The following is an 18,833-nucleotide window of genomic DNA, read 5'->3' as shown; positions in this document are numbered from 1 at the left end:
AACACCAATGATTTCAAACAGGAGTTTAAAACACTTCCAGCTACCTGAGGAGTTAGGTTCTTCCTTCAGTTCAGACAGAGTGTCAAGTAAAACCACAAACCGCTCTAAAAAGTAACACTGAGCTTGAAGAAAGACAGTATGACATGGCTGCCAACGTTAGAAGAAAGCTAAATCGGGTGACACTGACTCCAGGTCCCCTCTCCAAGCCCTGCAGGAACAGCAGACACCTGGGTCACTGCCATTAGGGACTTTGGGGTTTGTACTGCAAACACTAGCCCTCCCTACCCCATGGCACTTTGCACTCACTTGGTTGGAGGATTCACTTGGTAAAAATGAACTTGTGCCTCAAATTTGTACATAACTGAAAGGAAGTGGGGTGGGACCATGCAATAGTAGCATTACCAGCCTTTCAAAACATGGAAAGGCTCATGGATGAGTCAGCTGTAGAGCAGAGCTTTCTGAAGCTTAGCGGAAGGATGCTTGAGCTAGAAACAGACCAGTCTTCAATCTGCATCAGTCCTGAGGGCTACTCACAAGTTGTATGTGGGTGGGTGAAGCACTTACCCCTGTGCTATGGTTTCCACCATTGACGCAGCCAGCTAGGCAAGGATTAAAATATGTTATTCCATCTGATCCACACACAGGCTCGTACTCATGAATCTTACATCCACAGTTAACATTACAGCTCCCAGTCAGATTCCTGTGGGCCATGGCTAGAGTGGGACTGAAGAAAGGAAAAAGAACATGCTAGTGGAGCGAGCACAGATATCCTCCTGTACAGAGGGAGAAAACATCCTACTCATTAACTCTGGAACTGAGAGTTGATTATCAGAGAAAGACTGCGTTAACTCTACGTTATGTACATGACTTAAACAATATAGAAGACCCGAGTCATTCCTCCTAGCAACTAAAAACAGTATTAAAAAAAAAACCAAACCAAAGTTTAAAATTTTTATCAATATTTGCCTAGGTAATAGCCGTAATATTCCCCCTTGTGGTTTTTTTTCCTTTAAGAGTCAAGACATCACTATTTTATACATCTACCCTAAGCTGCAGCAGTTTGTTGCTGATTACTCGTGAAAGGCTCAGTGACAAGATGCAAGCATTCTGTGAACTAATGTGAACTAATAGGCATCTCTTCTCATACACCAACAACTGTTCAGAAAATGTAATGCTTGTATTATTCATATGTATACGTGAAATCTACAGGAAGCTCTCTAGATCTGGAAGATTGCTGTGCTTTTACTAAATGCCTGTAAAGGAATCACTACTCCACTTCCCTAGACCAGTCCCCAAAATCTGGCCAAAGTTCAGCTTTCTAGGTGCTTCCCTGAAGGGTTTGGTGTTACATTATGAAGGAACTAAATGCAGTTTCAAAGCTGAAGGAGGTGCACACACCAAAAAGCAGGCTCTTCACTAATACTGCTCTAGTGAAATATTGTAGCTGTATTTAAATAAGCCACATCTAATATTAATTAATCTAATCTAATCACATCTAGTATTACCTGAATGCATTATGCCAGAAAGTACCTGAAGGCATAGGAATCAAGTATTATCTTTTATCCATGATGTTACTGAACACGCTAGCTGAGGCACCAAAAAGAACATAGCTCTTCCACTTAGATATATGTATGCAGACACACCCTGAAATCTAAGTCATTTGCTGCTGTCATTATTTATAACAAGTGATAATTTTTTAATGGCCCATATTATATTTATACCTATTTTTGTTATACTTGTCACACTCTATGACTTGTTTCAGGTTGCTAAATTAACTTTAATAAGTGGAAAAGCAAAAGTTTGCAGTGTGGCTTATTGCTGGTTCAATTTTCTGCATCTCATTTGTAATTTCGCCTTGGTTTAAAATACTGCCAACAACATGAATGCACTAAAGCAATGGAAAAGTTACCCGAATTACTTTATTCATACCAATCTACTTCCAGGTGACTGGGCTGGCTGAAGCTAAGGACCCTAGCTCTTATTTCCTAAATACCTTTCTGTCTAAAGAAATCACAGCTCCTGAATTTGGCACCCACACTCCCTCTTCACTGCATAAGGTGATTCCAAGCCACTGAAAACTGAAAAGCAGCTGATATCAACATTTTCACCTGAAGTTTCTCCTGTTACTTAGGACACCCCCCCCCCATTTGATTATGTTACTTTCTGTCATAGCTGCACTCTAGGCTCTTAAGTGCTAAACAGGTGGATAGAGGCTACCACAGAGAAGGTGAACAATTTTTGTAGCAACCGATTTCCTGACTTCCTAGGAAAAACCCACTGTCAGGCAGTTCTTATCTCCTCCACACTAACTGTTAAATACAGTCGCCAATCTAATGAAGTGGGTATTAGTGGGAAACACATATACATCCCTTATGGATTTGGACATACTTCAAGTGCTTCCTTCCCACCTTTGAGTCACAGGAGCTTAAACATCTGCAGCTATATAGCTCCCTAAAACTACACAAGAGTCTGTGCTTGGTCTGAAGAGCTCTGTCCAAAATGCAAACAATAGCTTACTTCACTTCAGTAGCCCTTGAGAATAGGTAACTACACTACTGTCTCAGATTCAAGAGTTACAAATATGCTTAATCTTGATTTTGGCAAGAATTCACATATTTCAAACATGTCCCAAAGTTGTTCAGTCAATGAACTCCTCTACGCTCTCCACAATGGCCACAATGTCAAAGATCAAGTTTAGTCAAGACTGTGCCCTTTGCCTTCTCACATCTGAGTGATAAGTGGAGCTGCAGGCTCCATCCTATTTCTGGCTGTGGTCTGTGTCCAGTCCAGCCCAGAAGACCTGGATTTCTAAGAACAAATGCCAGCACCATCTCTGCAGAATCATCAAAACCAGATGGAATGGAGTTCTATTGGGCATGAGTATTTGCACATGCACCATAAGCAAGAATGTTGCCTTGGAAATTACCATGGTATACACAACCTCTCCACACTGGGCACCTCATGTAACATTCAATTAACTGTTCTGCCTTGTTTGTCTGCTCTCAGTACTGCTCAGTGGTCACTGCTCTTCAAAACTACCTCAAGTATACCTGCTCTAAGCAGATCATTAGGTATCCAGGGAATTTCAGCACCTCCTCACCCAGGCAGGAGCTGAATAGGAATCTGGATTGGGTTTGTGGCTGCATCCTCAAGATCCTGTACACATTGTTCACAGACTGTCAACAGCTGCAGAGCCTCACAAGGGCTGCCCTTAGCTTGTCTTCACATCTGTGATGCGTGGGCAAGACCACTGTGAAGATAAACAGCTGTCATCAGACTTACTGCATCTCAGCTACCCCATGGACCCCAAGGGATGTTCTTCTGCTTCCATCTTCTATACTTGACTAGACCAGAGACTCAGCTTGGGAGCCACTTTACACACATCAACTATCATCCATGTTGTCACTTTACCTCCTATCATTAGTGACACTAAGCAGTACGACTGCTGCTTAGTGGCTTCTACTTGGCTGGTTTTCATGTATTTATACACCGCTATTTGCTTTTGCTGAATACACTTGTCTTTCCAGCTGTGCACTTTTGCAGTCGATTAAATATTACTAAGTAGCTCTTAAATATTTATTGATTGTCTACTGATCACACAAATCAGGCTCACAGATTTAGCTCTTGGAGCTCCTTTACACTTTACGGTCTAGTTGGAGGTTAACCAAAGCCTTTCTGAGTGTTTTCTTTCTTGTGCCATAAACAAACAAGGCACAGTTTTAGAAACAAGTTGCAGCTTGTGCAGGAAATTAAATACCCTGGACTGATATTGGTTCTGTCACCTTCTCAGCTATCAACTGAAACTTGTCTTACTATATCACGCTGGATTTCAGTAAGCATTATGCAGCAACACATCATTTAGCAACAGGCAGACTTTCCAGTAATTTCTCAACAGAATTTTTCTCCAATGGAAAACACCAAATCATCAGAACATTCCTTGGGAACATAGAGATTTCAGCAGCACAGTGGCAGAAGTTTTTCACACCAGCAGGAGAGGCAGCATTTCTGGAGTTTCACAAGATCCTAGTCAGCCTGCTGAGCTGGCTATCCCAGATGCCTGAATATTTGGAGTAAGAAGGGACTCCACAACCTGCCTGGGAGACCCCTGTGCCTGTGTCCCTGCTGCCAACAGGGCTTTGTCACACTGCACAGGGACAGGTCCAGTAACAGCCCAGACTGCTGGGAAAGGCACAGCTCAGGTTCCCCTCTCCAACCATTCCCACCCTGTGGCACACATTCTTCTGACCTCTTATCCCTCCATCACCTAAAATCCTTCACAGCAGCAGACGGGTCATGTTGTTCCACAGGCATGAAATCCCATTCCCCGTCTCGCTCCACTTACATAGCTAACTCACTTCAGCTGTGCTGCTGAACATTACCATGACACTGGGGTTAGGAAATCAGCTTTAAAAAAAAAAGTGAATTAAATCAGGCATGCAAGAAATGAGAAGCATGAAACTGGAAACTGCACTGAGACCACTGTGATAATTTAATCTCAAGGGCTTTTTTTTTTGGTCCCAGAAGAAGACTTGAGTTTATAGCAAAAATGCTTAAAGAAGCATTATATGCTCAAATTAATAACAAGCTATTGCAAGCTGTGTGTCTCCAGCTTTCATTACCTTTTGTACCTCAGCATATCACTGTAAGGTTTATTTGGGGGATTTCTTTTTTTTATTTAGAGTAAATTCCTTGCACACAAAGCAGCTTGTTTTTTTCATATTTTCAAGAACATGTAATACACAAAACCATCTATTAACTCTATTTCCAAAAGGTCAGTATCAGACAATAGTAAGAGGTTCATGCTTTCATCTTTATTACCTTCACTTTTCACTCCTCTTTCATTGATGGGAAACTAATGAAGAATGAAGGAATTCAGATGCTGGGGACATGAAATCTCTACTAACACATACCTGTATTTTCATCACATGGGATCTACCATATAGCATGTATTATAACAGTTTTCTTGAACGCCTCTTCCAGGATGGGATCAATTTTCTTGAAGGTATGTATTTTTCCAGAAGTAAGCTGAACCAAAGTACACTACTAATCCTGCCTTCTGACATTGGGAAGCTGCCTAATCTTCACAAAGGAAAACAGAATTGATCCCTGAATTACTGCACATCACCAATTTACCTGCATTGGTCCTAAAGATCAGGATCTTATGGAAACTGCACCAAAGCTAGTAAGTCCTGCTCATGAGCTGACCTGTGGGAAAAGCAGCTTATTTTTAATGCATCCACTGCTGTACACACACAGAATGTCTAAGAAACAGCCAACCTGCTTGTTTCAGCAGGTGTAGATGCTGCCAACTCACAATGCTGCTGCACTTGAGCTGCCAAGGACACCCATCATGCACAAGCACACCAACAGAAACCAGCCCCAAACGACAGTGTTTCCTGAACTATTCTTTCAATTACAAACAATGATGCCACTCCTTTCATTAATAAGATTCAACTACAAGTTTGCTAAACGTGTGCTGGGATAAAACCCAGAATCCCATCTGACAAATTGCTTTTGGTCAGTTCTCAGTTCTATGTCTCCATGACATGATGCTAGTAAAGCTAATAAAGAGAAGACCTTTATTAGATGTGACTAATGATGAAAGGGACCCTAGTTTCTACCATTTATTTTTTTAAAATCCTGTTCTCCTCTCCATCTACTACTCTATGGAAGGCTTGTGGTATAGGAGTAAAGTAAGAAAAAGGAAAATATAAGATGAGATTTATTGCTGGGAGCTTTTAAAGCTCCAGTGTTATTTCACATACTCAGGCTTGGACTGAAACATCATTGTGTTGGCAGTCAATGCATATATATTGTGGGGAGGGGGGAAGTAAACCCTCTTCCCATGAGGTTACAAAACACAAGTTTTAAAAATAACCCACAAACATGCATGACTATATTTTGGTAACGTCTAAGCAAAGAATTGTTTTGCACATGGTTTTATTCATTTTTATTTAGACTACTGTAGTAATCTACAGGACCAAGGAAATACAAAGGAAAGGAAATAACCCCTCACCACATAATTTCTATAATCTTAATATTAGGCTATATGATAAAAAGGATTATCTTGATAGCAATATTTTTGGTTTGGTATTGAAGGACATTCTGGATGGCAGAGCTCTGCAGCCTCCTTGTTGGCAAGCAGCTGGAATTGCAGCAATGATGCAATTTTTGTGTAGCTGTCAAACAAGGGACCCTCTCACTATGTTAGCTGGATTCCTTCTTTGTTGTTATTGTTCTGATCCAAATAGTCACTGCTTTCAAGTTGAGGGATCCAACTGGCTAATCGGACTGAAATAGATACAAAATACCAGAAACTCAAACTGGTAGTACAAAAGGAAGAATACAATTTACTTTTTTATGCGAAATGCCTCATTAAGTCAATTGCAAGCTTTAACTAAACCTTAATTGCACCAAAACAACAGAAAACAATCAAAAAGGGTCTGTTTTGATTCATTACATACCAGAAATGTGAGGGATGGAACTGAACTAATCCAGGAATCTGTCACTATGAGTAAGCTCCCCATTAAGCCTGTTTTTGCTGCCTTATACCACAAAACATGGAAAAGACAGGTCTAAAAACAAACAAAAGCAGCTGATCTCTGCTATTTCCCCTTTATTCAGCACTGGTAAGGCCACAGCTGCACTGCTGGGTCCAGTTCTGGGCTCCCCCCTAGGAGAGAGACACGGGCACACTGGAGTCAAGGTCCACAAAGATGCTAAAGAGATCAGAGCATCTCTCTCCTGAGGAAAAACAGAGAGTTGGGACTGTCCAGCCTGGAAAAGAGAAGGCTCAGGGGGATCTGATCAATGTCTATGATCCTGAAGGGAGGGTGCAAAGAAAACAGAGACAGGCTCTTTTCAGTGATTCCTAGAGCCTGGACCAGAGGCAATGGGAACAAACTGAAATATAGGAGGTTCCCTATGAACACCAGGAACATTTTTTCACTGTGAAGGTGACCAAGTGCTGGCACAGGTTGCCCAGGGAGGCTATGGAGCTTCCCTCCTTGGAGATATTCAAAAGCCATTTTGACAAGGAGACAACTCACTGATTCAGAAAATCCCACCTGGATGCTGGTTATGGTGCAAGAGAAAGGATGTCATATTGTGGTTTGACATAAGGCTCCTTACACTGTATGCAAAGATGCCCTCAGAGATAAGGCTGGGGCATGGAACAACAGGTTCTAAAATGCTGAGATGTATAATACAGAGGTGCCCTTGATCTTCCTGATAACAGAAATGCTGATGACACACCAACAACAGCAAAACTGCTTGTGCCCAACATAAAACAGCAGAAAATCCTTTCTAATGTATTCTAATCTGTGCATGCCTCCAGGTCCCATCCACTTCCTCGCAGCTGGTACAGTTAGAAAAATACTGAGTTATGAAACATACTGAATTACAAAATGTCATTGCCTACTTTGCTGAGTACTGGCATGCACATACTTCTGTATTAACTGAAAACCCAGTTTACCCTTCTCCTCTGTATTGGTTTATGGTCCAGACCATCAAAGGGAAAAAAAACCCCAACAGAACAGTAGAAAGGAATATGTTTGCCCAGAGATTATCCTGCAGGGTATGTCTACACTGCCCAGTGCAGCTGAAATCTCTGGGTTGCTGCCAGTTCAGGTAGTTCAGACATCTGACCCAGGACTGCCACATTAAGGTAGAGCACCATGCAATGCATTTATTCCAAAACAGGTCACTGTACTGCTCCTATCTGATCTAGCCTGTTGAACTGGCTTTGATGTCCATGTGTTGCACTGCATTTGAGCTAGAGAATCTTCATTTCATGTTTCATTAAACCTCAAAATGAAAGCATGCTTTTTATTACGTGAACAATAATATTCTTTGATGCCTGAGTTAAAGATTTGTCTACTAAGTAAATGACCTGAAGCTATCAAATGATTGACCACAAGGATTAAGAGAATGTTTATCAAGTCAGATATTCAAGATTAATTTATGTGTAGTGCTGTCTTTTTGCAATCATTTTGATAATAAATCTGGATTTGATCTCTCTGTTAAAAAATCACGTGGAGTTGAAACTCCTGAACCATGCTCTGTAACATACAATTCTCAATTTCTGATGACATTACAGTCTAAGTATACTAATTTTTATACTGATTTCAAAGAGTTTATATACATCAACACTTGGAAGAATTTTGCCATTATCATCTCTCACCTCTTTTCTCAATAATAACAATTAGATGAAGGTGGTTAAAGAAGTAAGGCTACTGCAGACATTCACAGCAGCTGTGAATAGATGCCTATTTCAATTCATGCTATGTATTTACTGCAAATGTTATTTACTTACTGAAAAAAATATTAGATACTCTTACAATTCCAGAATGAAGGGTATGTGTTACATAGCAATAGTATGCCTTGTCTTCAGTTTAGAAATAGATTTAAATCAAATTTGACTTTTTCCATAACAGAAAGCTACAACCTTCTCATTAGCCAGACAGGAACATTCTAACTTGCCACACAGATCAACTAATTGCTATCTCAAGTTTATGTTTTCATTCCTAATAATTTTCATTTTTTCGTCTACACCCACAGGCTGTCATAAACATTAACAGCAGGTGGACATTCAAAGCATTCCACCCCCTTCCCATCCCTATTCTCTCCTTCTTCAGCCCACCATGCTCAGATGAGGATATATCACCATGCTATCCCCTTCTACGGACAGCCCCTCAGCACCAAGCTTTAACTCTAGGCATTAAGAACATAAAGGAGTAAACCAGCTTTCCAACAGCTCATGACTTTCAGTTGCTGGTTTTCTTTTCTCTAGGATTTAGGTTTGACAGCAATGTAGTAACACCCAGCAACAAGCAATGCAAAACATTCTCTGTGTAAACAGTGCCTATTTTCTTCCTGCCTTGCCTCCCATTTTGCCTGTTTGTTTTTCACTTGCTAGCTCACTGCTCCACTGTATTTTTTCCCCATTTGATCATCTGTTTTCCTGATCCACACTTCTATGCTCTCTTCAAAATGTTAGGAGTCCAGAGCCTGCCTTAAAAGCAAGACACATAAATGGATCTGATACCCAGCACCTGGCCATAAATAAAAGGCAGACACATCTCAGATGTAAAGGTGAAGGGAAAAACATTGCTTCAGACAGGTTCATACTCTTCAAATGCTTATTCTATTCTTGTGTTCAGCCTACATGAAGAGGGCAATTTTGGGGAAAATCTCACATCTCATGTTCAAACTAAGTAAGAAAATAAAAGCTTGATATCAGGCTTCTAAGGAATCACCTTCCAGTGAAACTTTCCCACAACTTTTACCACAATGTCTTCCCTCCAAATATCCCTTTTTCTTTTTTTTTTTAAGCCCCTTCCATGCATTTCTTAATGCCACAGCCCAAATTTCTCACTCTCAAGTCTTTCCTACATCCACACCTTCTTTTACTCATAACAGCCTTCTTCACCCTCAAAGACAATTTTAGGGGATATGATCTAGCCACTGCCTTGATGATGATCCAACAAGCACTTGAGAGCTTTCACACAGCTAGTGAGGGGTTCAGAAGCAGTGCACTCCACTCAGATTGACAGCACATGCCCAAGCGATTCCTCTCAAACAGCGACTGTAGACCTAAGACACTATTATGGTGATAATAAACAACCTTTACAATTTTCATGAGCAGAAAACATTTTGAAACACCAAGTAAATTCTAAGTAATCTACAGAGGATACTGTTCTTACTTTTCTGCAACAATCACTTCCATTCTAGTCCATTCTAACGCATTTTCCCACCCTTCAAAAAGGTGAGTTACTACATAACCTTCATTATAAACCAGATTTTAAAAAACAAGGGCCACATAGTAAGTAATAGTATGTGTTTATATCACAATACTCACTGAATTATCATTTGAATGTGTGGCTCCTTCAGGACATCAGCTACCAGTATTTTTATATTTCTAGATCAGGTTTATCATCAAAAGCTGGTTCTAACATAGAATATTCCAAGATACTTACCCAGTTGTGTAGGGTATATTTATTCCCCCTAGATTAATGCTTTCACATCCAACAATGAAGAGTGTTGAAAAGCACAGCAGAGATACACCACTGCAGATCATAGCCAACTTTGCAGACTCTCTTGCACCGAGTTTCAGTTTTTTTATAATGTAGCCACCTAGGACAATACCAACACCAGCACTTGGGACAATAATCACACCTGCCAGGAAAAAATTCAAGCAGTATTAACACAGGACCTATAGAGATGGTATAAAACATAAATATTTTTTCATTCCCTAATTAGATGAGTGCAAATGTGACACTAAGATCTCCATTGTCTGATTCTCTGCTAGCAAACTGAGTCAGACTTTTCAAATCTCTGGAGTGCTGTCAAAGAATCTATAAAAGCCTCCTTATGATATTAGCAGCAGCCAAAGCACTATAAGAGAACTATTGTACTTACAAGCAGAAACATTGCTTTGTATTTATTTTAGAATGGGCTGAAGGGCTACATATTGGTCCAGTTTAAGTACTGAAAATTTGAAGAAATCCAGATTTGGACATGAATCTTCTTTGTCCTATTCCCATGTTTAATTCCAGTGAAGCGCAAGTGGGCAGAACCTGCCCACCTAGGAGTGCATGCATGAGCCTGGCTGCAAATTCTGCCTTCTGGAAACTTTACTCAAGCTGAGTAGCACTTTCTCAGGCAACTAGCAACATGACAAGAGGAAATGACCTCAAGCTGCACCAGGGGAGGTTCAGGTTGCACATCAGGAAGTATTTCTTCACTGAAAAGGTGGTTAAGCATTGGAAAGGCTGACCAGGGAGGTGGTGGAGTCACGACCCCTGGAGGTGTTCAAGAAACAACTGGACATGGCATTTAGTGCTATGGTCTAGTTGACGAGGTGGCGTTTGATATGTTTAAGACACAAGAGATGTGCCTATGAAATTGCTGCTGCTGCAGTTGAAGGTGGCAGTTCAGCAACACATCACTGGGTTGTCCTCACTTGCTGGGTCCTGAGGTGGTGTTAAGTCACAAATGTCTCATGCTTTGCTTCCCTTGATTTTTAGCTTCTTACTGACAAGTGAGAAGGTCTTTAAATTAAGGCTTTGCTAATAAAGATGCATTCCACATAAATATGGAATTTGAAGTACTTTTGGCAGCTGCATCTACAAAGAAGCTAAGCTTTATCATCCAAATTCTTCAAGACATTGGTCTTTTTAAAGAAGCCAGACTGTCATTCGAAATATCTTTAATATTATTGCGAGGCATACTTATTATCTGTTCATTTGTCTAAAGGTGAAAGGGACATTATATTTATCAAAATCTTGAGATCATGAAAATAAGAATCAGAGATAAAAATAGCTGGCACCTTAATTATACTGCCATCACCAATGACATTATAGAATAAAATGCCATTTCATGATGAAGATTCTAAACAGTAACTCTTCACAGAATCAAAAGCAGTCTTTCTCACAAGAGCAGAAATTAAATGTATAAAGTGCACAAGTTCAAGATATGAAGCTTGGCACATGGCGTTTTTGCTGATAATTAATGCCAGTTTTTTTAAAAAACAGAAAGAAATTGAGACTTAATTAAAGAATTGCTGCTTAGGACACAAAAAATTACCAACAAAACCTTTGCATGAAGAGATTCAGGAAACACATGCATTCATTCAGCTGGCAATGTACATATTAAGCATAGATGTGATAACATAAATAGCATACAAAGTCTCCTTTTGCTAACCAGAAAATTTGTAAACTTGACATGTATTTTACTATATTAGCCAGTGATAATCTAACACAGAATCTCAAAGTTTCCCTTTCCCATTTTTCCTCAAAAAATAGTATACAATTAACAAGTGTTGACTTTATTGCTAAGTTTAGGAGTTGGGGTTGTGGAAGCAGTGCTCACTTGTCCATGCTGCACATCCAGCCTGAGATATCTCATCTTCTTCTTCAGGTTCATTATAATAGTCTTTATCGAATAATTTATAACAGGGAAAACAACAGATGCTAATAGCTTCATATGCTGGACAGGGTCACACCAGTTTTACCTCTTTTAATGTACTGGCTGTTGAATATTTTTTCTGGCAAGAATGTTTCTGGTTTATCCTAAGAATAAAGCAAGTTATGGAGTAGCAATCCCATCAAGACTCATAACAGTAAAGCTCCTATGCATGTGTAGCTTCCCTAAGTGTCAGATAGCATCACGATCCCATCAATCAATGTTTCCTCCTTATTTACAGGACACAGGGATTTCATGTCCTGAAGAAAATCTCATCCCAGCAAGCTCTCGAATAGAAGGCACGACATGGTCCTTCTCTGACTTTTCCCCTCTCCACTCTAGAAAGATTCCTTGCATTTCTTCCAGCCACTGAAGGTAACAAATGAGTCCCACGTGAGGTCTATGTGTCTTCTCTCTTTCTTCTGCTACTTTTTGTCTTTTCCTTGACTGATGCCCCCGGGGCAGCTTCACTCCGTACTTCACCCCTGTCCCCACAACTCATTCCACTCCATCACTTCCAGACATCTGGAAGTATGGGGAAGCAAAGAACTAACCTGCCTAGCAATTAGCAGCTATTCTATATGGGAAGCACCATGGAGAAGTTGCAAAGATGTTTATAAAGACAAGCGTCTTTGATGCAGCTAGAAGAGGAAGAAGCTCATCTGCATGACAGAGGCCCTAATTCTGCACAACATTTTGACCCTTTTTCCTAGGAAAGTTCCCATCTCTCCCACCCACAGAGTGGTACAAAGCTTAACATTTTGTGGTTTGTAGCTCTGTTAGAAGTTGGACATGGCTGTACATTGCTGTGGCAGCAGGGCAAGAACCACAGCTGCAAAACAGGGGGCTCAGACCTGAAATGACAGGTGGGAGAGGATTTGGGGAACTCTCCTGACTCAACTAGATTGTAGGGCACTCAGTGTTAATAAGTAAATAAGAAGAAAACCACCAGCCTGGATGGGAGAGAGAACTGAAGGATGGAACAGATAACAACTTGGCACTGGGGAGAAAAAAAAGGATATTTGAAAGATCACGGAGGAAGTAAAATTCACATAAAGTAAGATCAGCTTTGATATATCATTTAAAGCACACTAATCGCAGAAATGTTTATGTGTTTTCTAGCTTGTTTTTGTTGGGTTTTGCCCCTTTGAACACTATTAACAGATGAGAAAATGTCTGTTTAGGCTTATGCAAAAAAACCCCAGCCCTTTAACAATTCAAATGGGTTCACATTTTACTAAACACAGGTAGCAAACATCAAAAAACCAGCCTGAATATCTAACCAAAGGCAGAAGGCTGGATCCAGTCACCTGTTCTAAAAAACACATTTTTGACTCATTCCTACATTGAATCATTTCATTAGTCAAAGCCAACTCTTGCAAGGTTACACTATGTGCTAATGCCTTACCAGTGTAGATGCTGGCATTGGAAGCTGGGATGCCAAACTGTGACTCGATGAACTTGGGAATGAAGGTAATAAAAGCTGTGACAATGGCACTCTCAGCTGTGTATGACAAACTCACAAAAAGGAATGTCATGTTGCTTAAAATCCTGACAGCTGCTCTTGGAAGCTCTATAAAATGACAAAAATGACAAACGAATCTTATAAACAATGAGTGAGAAACAAAAGCAAACTGAAACAAAACCAATTGATTTTCTTTGAGACAGACTGGCAATAATGGCTTGCTAGCATCTGGCTATGCTTGCTAAGCAGAAGGGAGAATGCATACTTGGGATTGCAGCCCTCAATGTCTGCTCTTACCCTATCTCACTGCATCACCCCAGGGCTGCAGTCCCACTCTGCACAAACACAACTGAGGTCTGTTTTAACAAAACCATCTGAAGAAACAGGACTTACATAGTAACATTATAAAGGAATGAAAAACAGCAATAAAACACAGTGATTTTGGAATTATTATGATATCTTATCTTTAAATTTTCTATGAGATAACACATATCACACAGCTGAACAGACAGTACTGTGTTTTGCATGCTGCAGGAAGAAAACAGTTCATATACTCCTCCTGTAACTCTCTGCTCCAAGGACCATGCTTGGAAAGCTGGGGTAATGATATTCCAATTTGAAAAGGGGACCAAAATATTTTGTTAAACATTTCTCTATGTGACTTAAAAGCATTTACGATGATGCAGACATCAATGCTATCAATGAATCTCAACATACATTACATATAACCGAATTAATATTCTCAGAAGGGATAAAGCAATCAATTAAAAATGAAAGCATGTCATTAACTTAAATTGAAAAAGTATTCATAGCTGTTGCAATTATTCTCAAATCAAATATTAAAACCCCATGAAATTCAGCACTATAATTAAATGAAACACACACTTGCAATTCAGTCCTGCAGTGATGTCAAATTATCATCACAAGGTTATGATAACTCTATTCAACACTTCATTTTTTTTCAGATTAGATGGTGTGATTTTAAGCATGTTTTTATTTCCTTGGGGTTTCTAACAACACCAGATTTTCTGTCAAGTGTTATGTCTAACCTATTGCAGAGGTTAATCTAAACTATTGTAGTTCAGATTTTTTCATTTGCTTTTCACTTGGCACAGAAACTCAATGGTGCTTGAATCAAAGCCCGTTGAATTCAATGACAAGACCACCCATTAGAAATACAACATGTTGAGCAAGAACAACTGAGTGAGAACTTTATTGATCTTAAAAGTTGTCAAGACCAAAATCTCACTTTCTCCACTGACTCCAGTAGGTTATCTGAATAAAAGCGAACAGAATTTAGACTCTTGTCATGTCAAAACTTGTCAAGTTGCAAATTAGCACTTAAGTTGTCTGACTGCATTCAGTCTTAGCTTATGCCAGTCATCAAAATTTATACTGAATTCATGACGAGTACAGGGTTTATAATTTTAATGTAGTCAAATGCTCTCCTGCTGCCTCAAAATTTGGTGGAAATAACTAATGAATAAATCATATTAAAAAGCACTCATATATTTTAATCTTCATGGGTTTTACCAACTATAGCTTTTCTTTTACAACAAAAATGGTGCTGGTTGCAATAGAAGCAACAGAAGCAAGTAGTTATGACCACGCTGATACAGCTGTGAAAGAGGAGTCAGAAAGCCAAAAGAAAGGGTGCCAGGATCAGTCCTTCAGGAAACAGGTATTTGGTGGCAGCTGCTCACCTGGGCTGAAAATGTGGAAGAAAAATAACAAGCTATCATCACAGAGAGAAATATAATTATTTTAGGATGATGAACTGAGTGCCCTTTGTAAAAATGAACTGAAAGTACTTAGCCGAGGGCTGAACTCAAGATCTTTGCTAAATCCATTACTTTAAAGAGCATGGTCCAAATATTGTAATACCTGGTAAAGTTTACCCTTTCCTGGTAAAACTGAGCTTCAGGAAAATCTCTGGTTTAGAACTTTCAACCTAAAGATACTGAAGAATTAATTAGGCACAGAACTGCACAGCTAATGAGCATTTTGCTCTGGTGTTCCTATGTAGAGCTGTACTTTCCATTGACTCCTACTTGCATGTCATCTGAGCATTTAGTCTAAAGGTCATTATTCATTTCAAAACTAATTAGTATTTTGAAATTGGATTTCTACTGATAAACAGATAGAACTTCCTGTCTTGAAATAAAATCAAGGTCTCTTACACCCGTGTGAAGGATTCAGGGAACAGCTTTGCTGATTACTGCAAATTTTGGCATAAAACAAGAGTTTATTCCTGCATGCCTCACTAATACATGCCACCTGGAGCAGTTGAGAGTTGAAGCTCTTTGTGATTTATAAAGAGAAACTGTCTGGCATGCAAGGAAAAGTTGCTATATAGCAAGAACCTTGGAAATAAAAGCACATATTCAGAATTAGTTATTCCCTGATTTCCTCCTATGATCACTATCAAATCCTGTGTGACAGCATCCATACTACACTTCTGAATCTAAAAACCTATAATAAAAAGGCACTATAAGTAAGTCATATCTTTCAACCACAGTAATTGTAGTAAAAGGCAAGAATGCTAAAATCTTAAATGATCTTTTGTACTACACAATCAGTCATGCTTTTAAAACATTTCAATGTCAAATTACTTTTGTGCGACTAGCCATAGGCCTAGGCTTTGATTTCAAGGCCATTATTAAACCTGTCAGGTTCTGATTTTTAAGAGGTCTTTAAAAAACATCACTTGTTTTTGCAAGTCTGCATCAGAAATAAACCTATGAGGACTTGATGTTTCCCTCCTTCTGTCACTTAAACAAACAAATATCTATAAATTACATTCCTAGAACTAAACAGCTTTAGTCTGGCTGCAAACAAGTTTATATTTCTGTGCAGTAACTCAAATCTTAAACATCCTCATCATCTTTCTCTTTTTTTCCTTTTCTTTTTTTCCAAATAACCTAGTAGATAACAAAGAGTAAATTGAAACCTGCCTTGCTGGACTGGCTTGCTAGTCTACTGGCAATTTTCTTCCTTTCATGATCTTTGACAATACTTTTTCTCTAGTCAGTGTTCATTTTCTTTCATTTGTGTGCTGGGCCACTGCTTGATTCATGGTAAGAGAAAAGCATAAGAAAATTCTGAAAGTAATACAAGTATTCATAAATATTGCTCTAAGGAAAACATTTAAAACATCAGAAACAGAGTTTTAATAAAAATTCAAATAATTCTGACTTCACCTACTTTTTCATAATTTAATATACTTTCTTTTATCCCTGTTCCTGCACACCTAGCCCAAGGCAATGCAATAAATATAATCAGGGGAATAAACAATCCCAGTCTACAGCACTGTCCTTTTGTAGTCCACCTGTGATGCCCCTTTTAAGGGTGATGCAGATATTAGTTACAGGACTTCCCTTCTGCTGGTGCTCCAAGCCTGGACAGCATTAGCCAAGCCTGCAGTTTTGAAGGAGGCTGCTTCCACACCAAGGTCTCAGGGGCAGCTTCCACTCTTGTGTAGTACAAAGCAGAGATGAGACAGAATTTCCAGTTTGTTTATCAGAATGGAAATTAGTCACACACTACTACTTCAAATATATCCTGCAAGGAACTCATCACTAAATTCTAGAATAGAATTTTGCCCTGTATTTCAAGTCATTATCTACTTGTGCACCATCTGAATGGTGCATACAACTCTCAGGACACGCCTTAAGGATTTGGGTGGTGGCTAGATCATTGAACAGCCCCTAATATCCCATCAGGAGTAGAGGGGTTCACAGACAGTTTGATATGATTATTACTTTTGTTAACTTGATTTAGAGCAGCTCTTTGAGGCTCCAGCTAATACTGCTCATCACTGCACAGTGTCATGACAGATCTTCTATTTTGAGCTCTTCAGGACAGCCTAAGAAAGGGTGAGAGAGGAGTGACTCACTCAAGGTCAGTGGCACGGCAGGATCTCCTGCCCCACGGTCTGCTAAACCCTCTGACCTTTACAGTGCTCACCAAGCACCCACACGCACAGACCACCGTCTCCTCCACCTCTTCTGGTCCCTGCCAACTAGCCTTCAGGTAGTGCAGAACCCCCAGCCCAGTTCCTTAGGGAAGCACTGCAGTAGGCTTATCCTACAACCCCAAGCCCCTCAGGAGTTTCTTCTATGTTTGCTGATGCCCTGACAAGCATTACTATCCTGTCTCTGTCCCTCACAGGAACTGACTAAGAAAGACATATGACAGCTGGTAGATACAAAAAGGCAGACGAGAATATTCTACATTTAGGAAAGGGCTACACACATGGACACACACAAAAGAAAACCAATCCCAAAGGCTACAAAATACATGTAATTAATTAGATTAATTATTTATTCAGATTAGATCGATACCTTTTAGGTAATATACATATATTTGCTTTCTTTACACTGCTCCTTTATTCAATTGCACAGTAAGTTTCATTATTGTGGTAAGGGAAAGGGACTGCAGATACAATTTCCATGGTACAAACCCCTAAGGGTATCTAGGTAATAAATAAAAACAGTAGTTTTGTCTGCTCAGATTCATGAAGTGTCTGCACATATGGGATTGAACCATAGTTTCTTCATTATAAATCTCCTCTAGCTCATATTATCTACACTACCTGTTTCTCCCAAGAAACTACATACAATTGTCTTCCTCCTGTGACCTACTTAATGTTCCATTGAATACTTTTGATACCTGACTCAGAATTATTCTCTGCCTCATGTTTTCTACTTGCAACATAAATAAGACTGAATTCCAAGCCCTTGCAACCTGAAACATGTGAAGAAGTAAAGATGGATCTGTATTTTTATCTGATCTCAGTTCTACCATGGGTCAAAATAAAGTTCAGGTCACTGAAGTTGGAGGCTATTTGCAGATGGAGTCAATTTTGGTTTATTTCTTCAGCCTATACTGGCAGCCATTGCAGGAAAAAAGACTCTGGCCCTCTCTCATCATGCCTTTTTGGTACCTTTTCCTTCATCTAGAGAACTAATCAGGAAATTAGGACAAGTTACAACAAGACAAAAATCATTTTGCCAGGTTTCTCTGGTAAGATGAGATCATATCGGAAGAACAAAGCAAACAGTTTCTTTCCTACAACTTTCCTTACCAAAGCTGCACAGATTTCACAGATTTAATGGCATCAACTTCTGTCATGGCAGACTATGACACCACTGATATTTATTAGTACAGAAGATATGACCTACTAAATATCAGTCTCCTGGCTACTGCTTAAGTGGAGTTTCTGTCCATCATACTATAAAAAGATGAAGCTCTGAAAATCAATGGGAAATATAAAATGTACATTGCATCTCAGAAGAGGCAATGCTAAATGACTTAGACACATGCGATCCTTTTTTCCTTCCCATTATAAACAAGATTACCTCAAGTGAGAGGCCTGAGGCATGATCTCATTCCATAAAGCCCA

General features: G+C 39.5%; 1 protein-coding gene across 1 annotated transcript in view; it reads right to left on the bottom strand.

Annotated features, from left to right (window-relative positions):
• SLCO5A1 (solute carrier organic anion transporter family, member 5A1) overlaps positions 1-18,833 on the bottom strand; it is a 34,647-nt gene that overhangs the window by 8,337 nt on the left and 7,477 nt on the right. Inside the window, exons 3-5 of the mRNA XM_009076057.1 lie at positions 13,373-13,537; positions 9,978-10,176; positions 565-724 (exon numbers count right to left, since the gene is read on the bottom strand). Coding sequence (XP_009074305.1) covers positions 565-724; positions 9,978-10,176; positions 13,373-13,537 — 524 coding nt within the window. The remainder of the gene's footprint in view (positions 1-564; positions 725-9,977; positions 10,177-13,372; positions 13,538-18,833) is intronic.

The sequence above is a fragment of the Acanthisitta chloris genome, unplaced genomic scaffold (genome assembly GCF_000695815.1).
Source record: "Acanthisitta chloris isolate BGI_N310 unplaced genomic scaffold, ASM69581v1 scaffold676, whole genome shotgun sequence".
NCBI classification, from domain to species: domain Eukaryota; kingdom Metazoa; phylum Chordata; class Aves; order Passeriformes; family Acanthisittidae; genus Acanthisitta; species Acanthisitta chloris.
This window is presented reverse-complemented; position numbering and strand designations above follow the sequence as displayed.